Source organism: Rattus rattus, chromosome 16 (assembly GCF_011064425.1).
Source record: "Rattus rattus isolate New Zealand chromosome 16, Rrattus_CSIRO_v1, whole genome shotgun sequence".
Classification (NCBI taxonomy): Eukaryota; Metazoa; Chordata; class Mammalia; order Rodentia; family Muridae; genus Rattus; species Rattus rattus.
This window is the reverse complement of record NC_046169.1, coordinates 39,357,629-39,371,602: the sequence shown is the minus strand read 5'-3', so window position 1 is coordinate 39,371,602 and position 13,974 is coordinate 39,357,629. Positions and strand designations below refer to the sequence as shown.

General features: G+C 55.0%; 1 protein-coding gene across 4 annotated transcripts in view; it reads left to right on the top strand.

Moving 5' to 3' along the window:
* Fam222a (family with sequence similarity 222 member A) overlaps positions 1-13,974 on the top strand; it is a 44,959-nt gene that overhangs the window by 12,740 nt on the left and 18,245 nt on the right. For 2 of the 4 annotated variants that reach the window (XM_032886763.1, XM_032886764.1), the window contains exon 2: positions 13,428-13,555. In XM_032886763.1, coding sequence (XP_032742654.1) covers positions 13,474-13,555 — 82 coding nt within the window. In that variant the 5' untranslated portion in view covers positions 13,428-13,473. Of the gene's footprint in view, positions 1-8,428; positions 8,453-10,793; positions 11,025-13,427; positions 13,556-13,974 lie in introns of those variants that run through there. The other 2 variants (XM_032886766.1, XM_032886765.1) reach the window with 2 other exon arrangements.

Here is a 13,974-nt window from a genome sequence, read left to right as displayed (position 1 = left end):
AGCGTGTCAGAGGTCCCAGGTCGGCCCTCCAGTTCTCAGAACCCACCCCCAGGTCCTCAAAAATGCCCGTAGGAAACACCCCCCCCCAGCTGCATCCGCTCTGCCAGAGGCAGGAGGCAGGGCCCCAGCCCCGTGAGGGCACCACCCAGATCGCTATAATCAGGAGCCTCGCCAAGACTTCAAACTCACCCAATTATCCTGCGAGGGGAAAAAAAACACAAAATGAAAACAAATTAACATGTTTGCATAGAAGCCGCCGCAGCAGCAACACACACAGAAGCGCGCTCGCGCGCACGCTCCTGCTGGCATGTGCCCTGGCAAGGCTGAGATGTGCCGCCACCGACCCTCCTCTTCTGGCATCTACCTGGACTGAGACAGGAGCTGGCCCAGTGACCGACTCCTCCCCACGCTGGCTGGGCATGGCCTCAGGCTACCAGCTATTGGGTTCTTTTTATCTTTACAGTGTTAGGTATCGAACCCAAGAGCACGTTAGCCATCCTCCCGACTACTAAACTGTATACGACTTAAATTTTTTCCTTAATGAGTGAGTAATATTACGTACCAAACCGGTTCTTCCCTAGTCTGTAAGGTTTGTCTGTTATGATCAGATGGAGATGGAGAAACCGGAGCACGGAGAGATTCGTGGTCCTGGCCTTCTCCATGCTCCCACCCGTCTCTGTGCTCCTGCCCAAGCCTGCACAGCTGGCTAACGGGACAACTCCAGACACGGCGCTCTCTCGTCTATGGGTCAGGGCTCTTCTTGGCCTCTGATGACCCTTGGTATCTCCAGTCAGTCTTTCCTTGAACATCACTCACACAACCCCTCTTTGCCCTATGTGTTCCTTATAGGGACTTCAGGCCCTTTCTCTAGGCTGGAAGACCTGTAGCTCTCAGAGGACTGAGGCAGTTTCAAGACTAGCATGATCCCGTGAGATCCTGTCTCTCTCTTTTTTTTTTTTGGAGCTGGGGCCCAAACCCAGGGCCTTGCGCTTGCTAGGCAAGCGCCCTGCCACCGGGCTAAATCCCCAACCCCCGAGATCCTGTCTCAAAACAAACCCAAATAGCTGTGTTCCACCAGCCCCTTACCAAACAGGGCCCTTCCCGTGCCTTGGTTTCCCTGCCCCATGAGGCTAGAAGGAGGTGATGGGAGCCTGAGGGCTAAAGTTTCCCCGTTGGCACCTTCTCCATGGTTCCCCATCTGCTGTGGTTTGCTGAGCTCTGCCTGACTCACCAGACCCTACTGGGCGCATCTGGGCTCTACACCAAGGCTCCCTTGGCCCCGGAGTATTCAGATATCCAGCCAGGTACCCTCCTTTCCAGGAAGCTGTCAGGCCTGCATAGCGATCCCCCTACTCCCTAAAGTCGCAGGGCCCGAGGTTCAGGCTGCTGGCTTCTGCCTTGTCTTCTGTGGGTCTTGCCGTCTGGCGCTCACAGGTGCTTTGAAAAGGTTTGGTGACTGCGCCCTGTGGCGCCCTCCCCTCCTCTTTCCAGGAGGTAGAGTGTCTGTCTACCTGCTGCACTGGGGTAGGGTTTGGGGTCCTGCAGCTTAGTGGTCCCTGACCTCCCTCCCCTCGGGTTCGATGCCACCATGGACAGATCCCTGACTACGCTGTCACCTCTATAGTCATGGAGAGCCGAGAGTGAGTGACAGGCAAGTGCTGTGGTAGCACGTGCCATCGGCCTAGTCGTCACTGCACCGAAGTGGGAGCGGTTCTAACCTCACGTTTCGGATGGAGAAACTTGAGGCACTAAGGGGCTTGGTGGCTTAGGACAACCCTGCTGGAGAATGGCAGAGCTGTTTGGTGTTTTCTGGAGCCGGACCTAGCAAGACCTTGGGAGTCGTGCTTTGTGGATATAGAAACTGGGTCAGTAGGACACCATTGATGGCCTTGCTGACTTGAGGGTGAGTTCACTGGCCTCTAGCTGGCCCCCTCCGCATCATCATGCCAACTAAGTGGGACCAGAGCAGTGACTGGAGACAGTAGCCCAGGGCCCACCCCAGAAGGAGCCAGTGTCTCCCTCAGCACTTGCTAGTGACTTGAGAGGCAGACGTAGATTCACCATCAGGCCCACCAGGTGACCTTGAACAAATCCCTTTCCTCCCACAGCCTCTGTAGCTCGCCCATCTGGGTATAGGAAGCCTGAGAGATGGGTCCTCTGGCCGTTACAACTAGAGGAAAGGAAGGGGACACCCCTCCTGCAGGAGCTTCCCAGCCCTTGAACCTCTGTGACTCAGATTGAGACACTAGTTGGTTCAGCCCAGGCCCCATGGACAGGTAAAGCCCAGGAGGAAGCTAGGGGTGTATGTTCAGCCCCCTGTGGACAGGTAAAGCCCAGGAGGAAGCTGGTGTGTGTGTGTGTGTGTGTGTGTGTACATATGGCGGGTGTGTGTGTGTGTGTGTGTGTGTTTGTTCAGCCCTCTGTGGCCCACACGTGCCACAGGTTGTCAGGCTGAGGTGATGAGGTAGGGTGGGTGACCCCAAAAATCAGATAAGCTGGCTTAGCCCAACCATATAGGAAGATCCGGGAGCCCAAGAAGCACGGGGGATTGAGGCAGTAAGGCCCCAGCCATTCCTACATTCAGCAGGGACCTGCTAAGCACCTGCTGTCTGCATGCCTGGCTTGCTGAGCCCCACAGAGTGCTTAGGGTGAGGGTGGGAGTGTCTCACTGAGGTGACATTCTTAACTGGGCAACTGAGAACCTGGATCAGAAAGTCCCCCCCAAATCCCGCCACACACACACACACACACACACACACACACACACACACACCATTTCAGGGGAGGGGCTTGTGCCAAAGGCCACCCTAGAATTGCAAGGGGTGGCAGGTAGCTCACTCTTCCTTGAGTTTTGAGGAAAAGATACAGGGGGGCGGGGTGGATTATAAACGCCCCAGCCCCACCCCATGATAAAAGTCACTTTCAGGATTTGGAAGAGACAAGCCTGAAGAGTGCAGGAAGCAGCCACCATCGACGCCCTGAGCCATTTGGGGGAGGGTCCGCCCAGGTATAGGATGCCTGAGAAACGTCCAGTGTGCACCCCGCAGCAGTGGCCCGCGGAATCATAAGCTCAGTGGAGGGTGTGTGGGCATGGCTATGTCCAGGGCCCTAGGAAGACCCGGCTGTGCTCAGACTGCCCTGAGCTCACCGGGTCACACCCTGTGGCCCAGGCTCTGGGGAGCCGCCCCCCCCCACTCCCGGCAGCCTGGTGTCTGGCATGTGCAGGCGCCGGGTGGCCCTTGTTCTACACACATCAGATCATTTGTAACCGTCACCAGGCGATCAGCCCACTGCTGATTCAATCTTGGCTTTGTGCTGTCACAGCCATTTCTCCATGCAGGCTGATTTTGAAAGGAGGCCCAACCTCGGGTTCTACTTCTCGTCGGCAGGTGGGGGAGGGGGTTAGGCGTATGTGTTTGCACGCATACATGTGCACGCACATCCCCACCACCACCACCAGGCACACGTGTACACGCGTGTGGGCATCCTAGCCCTCCGCCTATCTTGGATCAGAGGGATTTGAAATGAACTACACCGCCAAGGGGTTCCTGGCCCATTCGCCCCACACTTTCATTCTCTCCTCTGTCCTTTTAAATACCTACTATGTGCTCCACCTGCTCTGTGCTCTGGCAGCGCAGACAGGACCTTAGCCGCGAATCAAGAGGTTGATTCAAGGATGAGGAAGGGTGTGGATGGGGTTGTGGCTGTGTGGTTAAGGAGGGCTTCTTGGAGGAGGAGATATTGGATGGAGCAGAGGAACTGCTTGCTACTTGTGGAATGTGGTGACCGGAACAGGCTGGAGACAGTGTAGCCAGTGGCTACAGAGCGTCCAGTTGGTGAACCACAGACTTCAAAGGCTTAGTGCAGAGAAGGATTGTGCCATGCCTCGCCGGTGCCTGAAACCTTAGCTCTTACTGTGGACCTGTTGGATCTAGCAGGGTGCCTGCTAAATTTAATTGCTCTTAGGCTGTAGAGAATTTATGCCTGCACTGGGACTTGTCCTGTTGGTCGGCGCTGTGGGGAGGGACAAAACTGGGAATGTGAACACCTGGGTCAGAAAGAGCTGCGTGGCCAGGCAGCTAGGAAGGGAGTGGTGGTGTAGGCTGTCCTGAGGAAGAGGTGGGGTGGGGGTGGGGGTTGTAGTTAAAAACCTTGGCCCGGGCCCTTAGGAGGAGAACAGCGTGAGGCTTCAAGGCCTCAGCTCTCACAGAGCCAGGTCTATGGCGAAGGAGTTACTGCCAGGACCTGCTGCTGCATCCTTCGCCCCCTGAAAGCTGAGCGCTTTCTCTACTTCTGGGTGTCAGAGCTTGTGGTCCCCCATCTGTCTGTCTGTCCCTCCGTCCGTCCCTATTCAGCCCTTCCTCCCAGCAGCTGCTGCCTGTCCTGTGAGTGATTTACTCTGAGGCCAGCCTCCTGTCTCCTGATGGCCAGAGACTGGAATCCCTTTCCAAACATTCTGAGAACTAACAAAACACCAGTTTTGCTTGTCTGCAGCAGGAAGGCCGAGCTCCAGAGCGCAGGAAGAAGAAAAACAGCTCCCTCCCCCAAGCCCAAGGCTGACAGCCTCACAGAGGAGCAGAAATTCAAAGCCAGGTGCTCCAGCTCTTGGGCGGCGGGGGCAGGTGCTCTTTGGAAACTATGTTGCCCAGTAGGCATTGGTGACACCATTAGGGGCTTTTCATTAGTCAGGGGTCCAGACACCCTCACTCACAGCAGAGATTCAAAGCCGGGACCGGCCCCCACGTGCAGCTCTCTTATTCCAAGCGGTGATAAGGACGGTGACCTCGTCCCAGCCTTGTTCTGAAGACACTACTCAACCCCAGCTCCCGGCACCTGGCGATCTTAGCTTTAGGCTACAGATCAAGACCAACCATTTCCAGCTGCTTTGCTCCTCCCCACCACCTCTGTTTCTTCATCTGAACACGTTAGGACCGTTCCTGCCTGTCTGCCTGTCTCCCCTCAACCTTGTATAAACCCTGAGGTCCCCTGGCTGAGGCCCACTAATCCTGGAACTTTTCTCTCTCACTCAGCAGCCCCTTTCCCGGGTTCAGAGCCCTCACTTCAGCATTGTCCCTGTGGTAGACTGCCGAGTTCAATGAGGGGATGTCTGAGCCCACAGGGGAACACACTGAGCCCACAGGGGAACACACAGCACACGCCCACCTCAGCTCTTATCACTGCCCCCTTCTCTGCTGCCTGGCTTAGCCCTGAACTGTGGGTGCAGAGATTTGGGGTCTCCTCACACTTTACATGGCTTTAACTTTGCATACAGTGTTGCCTTTTCCAAGACCCTTCACATCCGGGGTCATCTGATTCCACTTTTCCTTTTTGGGCTCCTCCGGAAATGTACAGCCTCCCTCTGAAAATACCAGGGCCTGGGCCTTTCCTCCAGGTCCTATCAACCTTTGCTGGACCCTATCTCCCCCCAACACACACACACACCTCCATACACACCACATTTCGCCTTGAGATCTGGTATTGTAGAAGAGAATGCTTCAGAAGGTCAGAACCAGGGAGAGGGTCTGCAAGACCTCTTAGCTAGGACCTGGCCCATTAACACTAGTCTCCTGCCTCTGACTAGAATAGGTCTCCCAGTATGAGTCCCGCTCATCCACTTGGCCATGGCCCTGGCTCTGGAGCATGTAAACTGCTCCTCTGTCACTGCAGCGGGGAATGCCTTCGAACTTTCATGTTGTATCTCCATCCCTACACCTTCCAGTCTCTCCCTGTGCTGAGACTACTTGATGCGCTCCTCCTGAAGTTAGGGGCTGACTGGCTTCACCCCCTGCTTTTAGTGCCCACCCCCCAGTCCCATCAAGGGACGTTCTACAGCAGCCAGAGCCCTCCCAAGCTCTCTGTTCTTCCTCGGGATCAGCCCACCCAGGCCACTCTATTCGATACTTTGTATCGTGTATGCTGTAATGGCTCTCTCGTTATGTAGCTCCCGCCATGGCCTGGCCTAGACCTGTATACATTTTTGGAAAGGGATTTTTTTTAAAGTTGTATTCATTTATGCGTGTGTACAGGGGAGATGTGTATGCATGTGGAGACCAGGCCAGAAAACAACTTTGGGCAATTTGTTCTACGTTGGTGAGACAGGGTCACCCTTGTTTTTTGCTGCACACCCCAAGCTATCAGGGCCTAGGAACTTCCAAGATGTCCCTGGAGTCTCCACCTTCTGTCTCACTCTAAGGATGCTGGAATTGGGAATAATCGCCACCACAAACGACTCTTTTCTCTGGGTTTCCAGGATCAAATTCATATTGTCAGGCATAGCAAGTGCCTTTACCTCCTGAGTTATTTTCTCCAGCCTGTGGAAAGGAATTTGAAGAAATTAAGACTCAAATCAAGGGCCTGACATACAGTAGAGGTTTAATATGTTGTCCCCAGAGGCAGGCATGCGTGGGAGAAAGGCGGAAACAGCTGGCTCCCGAGATGACTGGCGTCATTGCCCTCCCTGACTTGGCCCCACCCCTTTCCTGGGGCCTTTGCTCTCGGAGCTGGCCTTGGTGCTGAAGGTCTTGGGGCCACTTCCTACCTGCAGCACCTAAACTGCCTCACCGTGAGACACACACTAAGGACCTACCTCTCGTCCACCCTTCCCTCTGGAGATATTTCCCTGAGAACCTACTGTGTGTGAGCACTGGTGACCCATGGGGGAAGGGATCTACATTAGGAGCCACTTGTGACACTGTGTGTCTTATGTCTCTCACACACCCTGGGGATCTTTGAAGACCCATTGCATTTGGGTTTCAAGTGAAGGTCAAGGAGCACTGTAAAGAATATTCTCCCAGAGGGAAGGGCTGATAAGGAGTAGCACCCACAGGAGCCAGGTCCTCAGCATGTAGACGAGGGCTTTGTGACGGAGAGGCTCTCTCAGTTTTCCTACGGCTGTAGTAAGATGCCGCAACCAACACCAACCTGGGGAGGAAGGGGTTCATTTCCTCTTTCACACTCAGGTCACACACCATCACCGAGGGAAGTCAAGGCAGGAGCCATGAAGGAGGGCTGCTTACCCCCAGGGGACCACCATCTCAGGAGTGGAACCACCCAGTGAGCTGATCCCTCTCACTCAACCAGTAACTAAGAAATGTACCACCTCCTTCGCCTACAGGCGCAGATCTTATGGAGACATTGTCTCGACTCCTTCTTCCCAAGCGACCCTAGCTTGCGTCAAGCGGACACGAAGCAGCACAGAAGCTCACCCAGGCACTCTGCCTACATCCAGAATTTGAGATTTCCAGTTTTCACCTTTGCCCCGGAACTACCAGTGTCTGTGGCTCCAGCATCCTTCCCAGACCAGAATTTACAAATAGCAAGAAGGGACTGAGTGCAGAGGGGTTGGGCCAGAAAGGGGAGCAGATGGAGCTGGGGTATCTTAGGGACCCATGGCCAGTGTTCGGGGACAGTAATCCTGGCGGTAGATGAGCTCCTGCCGTCGAAGGAGCAGTGCTCCCCACCCCCACCCTTAAAAGAGTGAAAATCCCCCCTCTTGTGCCAGCCTGACTGGCGGTGGGAAATAATCACTTTTTACAAGACCCTTATCCATAACCCAGCCCTGGGCCTGTTTTATCAGCAGTGCCCCCGTGACTGGAAGATTCCCCGGCTAGAGAGATCGAGAGAGGGGTTAAAGAAAATTACCCTGGCCTCCTCCATGCTAATGTAATCTCTAACCAGATCTGCCCAGCCGCAGCTCAAATTGCTTTTTAGATTAACATTTAATTATTAACAGGGTCCCCTGGAAGGCCTTGGGCTCTGGGAACAGGGAGGGGGGATTGGAGGGGGGGACGGAGCAGCAGGAAGGAGTGGGGGGGGTGGGCTTCTGCCCAAGAGAGCCATGGGAAGAGAGGCCAAGGACAGGGCATAGGAGGCCAAGGGGTCAGGCAGGGAGAGGCAGAGAGGCAAGGAAAGAGAGCCCTCCCCGTGAGGTTGCCATGAAGCCTGGAGACCCTTGACATTTCTCTGCAGCAGGCTGATGTTTCCTGCGGTTTGCACTGGTGACTCACATGGGAGTGATCTCTCGGGGCCAGGCGTTGACCCCAGTGCCCCCAGCCTGGTGCAGGTCTCCTTCCTGGGTCTGGGCTTCTCAACACTGCAGGTTCTTCCCTGTGTCTGAGGGTAGCTGTGTAGTCAGGACAAGGTGAGGGGGTGGGGGACTTCACAGCTCCGCAGAGGGTGGAGCAGATGAGCAGACCACTGGACTCCGCAACTTCTTATGCCCACGATGGGTTCTGGCTTCTTCGGGGCTAAGCACTGCTTCTTTTTATATGACAACCTGGCCCTGGGTCTCCCACCCAGCTGGTGTTTCGACTTGTGCTGAAAACACAGGGAAGTACGGAGACATCCTAGGTACTGTGACACCCTCGAAGTCGCCCCAGACCCCAGCGCCCACCCCTTGCCTGGCTGCTGCCTCTGCGGCTCTCTGAACTCCTCACCCTGTCAGGGGTGCCTGGTATGCCCTTCCTCCCCAGACCGAGACCTACATTTGGCCTTGAGCAGAGCTGCAGAGATCGGCCTAGGCAGTTCTAGATAAAGGCAAAGACTGGAAGTGGCTCTGGCTGTGGCCTTCATGGAGACACAGCCTTCCCTGGAGGCCAAGGGTTTCTCTGCGTCCTACCTCGCTGCAGCGGCAGATGGCCTTCCTGTCAAGGTTTCCCTTCTGAGGAGAAGAGGCCAGGACAATCTATTTTCAGTTTCCATTGGACTTAGCCAGGGAGGGCAGTTCTGAGGGAGTGGTGTCCTGGGCCATTGTGGTGGTCACGGCTTACCTGTTACCACGTCCAGTGTGTGGCCTAAGGGTGCACCCCCCCCAAATAAGGTGCTTAAAAGTGTTACTGCCCAGGTGCTGAGTGAGTGGGGAGGGCAGGGTTCCTCCCACCTGCTGCACAGCACGCACTCTGTTCTGTTGAATGGTTGTGGAATGTATGGGTGGCCTCTGAGGAGGCTTCTCTCTTCCCAGCCCCTCCGGGGATAGAATCCCGGGTGGAGGGGGGTGCTGAGGAGAATCAGGGCCTTGCAGCTACTCCTTGACTGTGGCCTGGCGGGAGCTGGGGTCTCCTGGGATCCTCCCACTGTGATAAAATTGCCCTTCAGTAGCCTGAGGTTCAGGGTCTGACACCCTGGGGCTCTGCCAGTTAAAAATCTGTCTGATCTCGTATGGCTTGCATCACACACACACATGCACGCACGCACACATGCGTGCGCGCGCACACACACACACACAGTGATTATTTCTTACTGTGGGAAAGGGAGCTGAACTCAGGCTCTAGCCAAGGCGATCGTGCCACAGCTCAGTTGAGGGGCGGCCTGCACTCAGATCTGGAAGCAGAATGCTTTTGCACAGTCAAAACGGAAACACTCAACAGCTGTCCCCAGTACCCAGCACCTTGCTATTTATTCCCAAGCTCTCCCTCCACCCTCTTGGGACTCCCTGCAGCCCCCAGATACGGAGGGAGATGACAGAAGGCCGGCCCCCCCAACCCCAAGACTCTTCTTTGAATAAAATAGACAGCCCAGAGACAGCGTCTGCCGTGCTCATTGTTTGGTCTCGGGCAACAGACTCAATTCTCCTCAGCGCAGGAAGTTTCTCTCCTCCTCCATCCGCTGTCACGGCCCCTTATCTGCAGTCCAGCTATGAAAGGGCATTTCGACAGCCGGGGTGTTATCTGGCGGAAAGACTTTTCCTCGGTTGACTCCCAGATAAGACGTCTTATCTAATCCCACGTCAGGGATGGTGCCTGAGCTCCGTAATCACTGAGGCTTGCAACACTGTCCCTCCCACCCCCAACCCCCTTTATTATTAAAGTCACAAAAGGCCTTGAGCTTATAAACAGTCCGATTTGCAGACAGTGTGGCTCTCCAGATGGTCCCCGGCTGGGCTGGACTGTGGCGATTCCGTTCTGGGGGGGCCGAGGGACCAGCCATCTGCAGATGGGGTGGGGCCGGGCAAGGAGGAGCCCTATTCTTGCCTTGCTGTGTGACCTTGAAAAGGACCCTCGATGTCTCTGGGCTTCTCATACATTTCATCTCACAGCCAATTCATTAGAGGCCTTGTTTTTCATTTTGTTTTGTTTTGTTTTAATTTGTATCTGTATGCCTGGGTGAGTGTATGCATACATGTACACATGCCCGTTAAGGCCAGAGAAAGGTGTGATATCTCCCGGTACTGGAGTTACGTGGGTGCTAGGAATTGAACTCAGATCCTCTTTAAGAGCAACAATCCCAGGCACTGGCCCTTCCAGAGGTCCTGAGTTCAATTCCCAGCAACCACATGGTGGCTCACAATCATCTGTAATTGCATCCGATACCCTCTTCTGGTGTGTCTGAAGACACATAAAACATACATAAACATACATGAACATACATAAAATCAATTTTAAAAAATCTTTAAAAAGAAAAAAGGGGGGGCAGCAGTCACTCTTAGCTGCCGTGCTGGCTCCTAATGTCTGCCTTTTAAGTGATGTCTGCAGAGATAGTGGTAGATAAGACATGGCCCTCAGCCCTTAGAAACTCACGAACAGTCCAGTAGAGACAGACAGACATGAAGCTGGCATTACAGCTTGGTGTGATTGGTGTTGTGGCAACAAGGGACACCTGGCAGAGAGGCCAGCCCTGAACTCAGATGGTCTGGGTGGCAGTGCCCCAGGCAGAGGACACAGCAGGTGCCATGATCTGGAGGTCTGAGGCAGTTAGTCAGGAGGAGGGCCTTGAGGAGGGAGCCCTGGAAGACTGGGCAGCCCAGGGAGAGACGCGAGGCCAGGCAGCAAGGGTTGGCTATGTTGGAAGAAGTTTAAAGACCAAAGCGTTGGTGTGATGTGGAAACTTGGGCATATTGCGCTCCCTTGTAATACTTGGCTGGCCCCTGCCCCCATCCCCACAGTTCCCGCAGTTCCCACAGTAGGGCACACGGTTTGGGAAGAAGGGAGAGAGATCTGGGAGACCTGAGGAAGCAGATGAGAAGCTCCCCACTCCTCCTCCAAGTGAAGATGATGTCACTGTGGGTCAGGCAGCCTGGTCCTCCAGAGGTGAGAACCGGCAAGAGCTACCCTGAGAAGCTGGGGTAGTCAGGTCCTTCCAGGACTAGATGCCACACTGGCTTAAACTCACTCTGGGGGGCTGTGGTTGCTCCCAGACTGCTTGGGCATTCAATCACCGGAGGCTGGAGGTCCCTGGGATGCAGCTGGGGTCTGAAAAGCCACCAGTGTAGGCGGGCTGCCCTCATTCATCAGCTGCAGCCCATCCTGTCCTCAGCTACAAGTGTGTCGGGATGGGCGGCCTACCAGGATCCCTCATCCTGGGGCAAGCCTGGGACCCTGGCCTCCTGCACCCCGTGAGAGGTTGGGTTAGGACTCAGGAGTTTTATGCCTGGGGGCACCAGAAGAATCATGGAGTGGCTTTAAAAAGTCAGAGTATTGCCCAACCTGTACAGAGACTGGGGGAGACTGCTCCATCCTTCCTCCTCCTAGCCAAATAAGCCTGCCTTGAGGAAGTCAGCACTGGGGGGTCTCCGGGTCTGCTGTCTTCATTCAGCATTGCCTGTGAAGAAGGGCCTGGGTGGGGTTCGCACATCAGGATGGCAGGAAACCTCATGGAGAGCCATAGGCGGGGTCCAGGCAGATGACACCAGCCTTGGGTGTGCCAGTCCCGTGTCCCCGTGGACTGTCACCATGGACATTTCAGGGACCCCACCCACCCACATGACAGAGTGTGACACCCGTTTTACACTGCATGTGCCTACAAAGTGTGAGGAAGCCCAGCACCCTCACCTTGGTGGGGTGGACCGTGGCCTCGAGGATGTGGCGTATGCTGGCAGTGCCCCAGCAGGCCTGTTTCTGCCCCATGCCACCATCCAGGGTCCCCGAAGAGCCTTGGTGCTTTCTGCAATCAGGGTCTTTCATCCGAATGTGAGCCCCACTTCACTCCCTCCCCGAGCGGCGTCGTTTCTGCCTGATCGTAATGGCATATTTTAAAATTACCAGAAATCAAAGCTGGGAAGTGGGTAGCTGTTGCTGCTTTTATTGCCTCGCTGTGTTAAGGCTGGAGCCTGGGGGGAGGGGAAGAGCACCCCTCCCCCACAGCCATCCATCCCCCACTTCCTCTCTCTTTCTCTCTCTCTCTCTCCCTCTCTCTCTCTCTTTTTTTTTTTTAGACAGTAATAGGAGAAAATTGGTTTTGAAACTGAATAAAAGTCCCTTTCAGAGGAAGCCTTTACTCTCGGGTACCTTTGCTGAAAGTAAAATAGAGCGTAATGAAAGGTGGTTACGTGGTTGTCTTTCATTTACGGAGAGGCCAGGACAGACGGGAGGCTGCCACCGTCTCGGGGAAATACAAGATTGGAATAATTGCGCGGTAACAAGGAGCTTGTTGTGAAATTAGTATCTTAAGAAAGCGGTGAAAAAAGGCTTTTCCTCATGAATACTTCATTATTAGAAGCGGCAGAATCCTGGGCTTCAGACACCTGTTTAGTATTAAATACCTTCCCCCTCTTCCCTTAAACACCCCCCCCCCTCCTAACCAGCTCAGGATGGAGGCAGCCCAGGCTGGCTGCCAGGGACAGGGGTGGCGGTAGGGAGGAGCCCTTCTCTGAGGCAGGCAGAGAACAGGAGGAACCTGACTCCCTTATCCTCCACGGTGGCCTCCAAGGCTGGCTTGTGCTGAAACCAGTGCTCAGGAAGGTGGGCTCTGTGGGGACACACGGGCTTCCTGTGCCCCCCTATCCCTGGTGTCTGGCATAGGGAGATGAACACAAGGTAGGTTATGAGAAGCCCATCTGGGCTGCCACCTAAGGGCTTCTGTGGTTGACTCTGGCCGTACCCTTCCTTTTCGGGGTGAGCACAGTCAGAGTGGAGCACCCCAAAACTCCCCAGCATACCATCTTGACATCTCTTCTCCAGGGGTACTGTGAGAACACCCCCAAACGGGTACCAGACCAGCACTTATGTTAAAGGACACTGTACCCACCAGCACTACCTAGATACTCCTGTATGGACCCCCAAAATGACCAAATGGGTCCCTCTCCCATTTGTGCTCCCATATGTGCTGATGTATCATGGGACTATGAGAGAGCTGAGGTCCACCACCAGGCAAAGAAGATCTTGAATTAGGGCACAGAGCAGTGACCCATATGCTGAGCTAGCCAAGGGCACACGAGGCTTATGAGTTCTGGCCGTGCCGTGGTGGAGGGCCACCCCTTGAGGCCTGGTTCCTTCCTATGATGCCTCTGGGGCACCTCTGGAAGCCATAGTTTCCTCATCTGAAAGAGATGGGATGTCTGGCCCGGAGCCAGGCACAGTGGCACATCCCTCTGATCCCAAAGAGACATGCCTCAGAAACAACCAATCTGACGTTCCTTGGGGTGCTGGGGAGGACAGGAGGTTGCTCAGAGCAGCCCCTGTGAGTGACCAATGGCCTCATGTTTCTCTTCAAAGGAATCCTGCTGCAGAGCGTGCCCCACCCGGGGCTCCCAGCTCAGCCATGCTGGCCTGTCTGCAGAGGACGCAGAACCCACCCGGCCAGCACCTGACCTGTCCAAGCAAGAGCCTGGAGCTGCGCAAGTGTGAGTGACCCCGCACCCTGACGTGTGCTTCCTCTTTGTGCAATCAGGGGGCTTGCTTTCTGTTCTTGGGCTTCTGAAGGGCAGGTTATGCCCCGTCAGATCTCTGTCTGAGGTGTTTGTATGCACAGAACTTCTACGGTAGAGATAGCCAGGGAGGTCTGTGCTCGTGCTCCGGGGAGCCCACCCACCACATGCCTCCAACCGAGAGTTCTGTAGTTGGAACCCCAGCCCTGGGAGGGAGGCAGGCAGGACAACCCTAAGCTCGAGGCTGGCCTGGGACCTAGAATAGGGATGGGCGTGGGTCTGCAGCGAAGCCCAGTGCAGCTTCTGCCCTATAGACTAGAATCAACTGTTGACACTGTTGCAACTTCTTCCACTATTTCTTTATCTTGAAAGTAACATTCTTGTTCGACATTCCT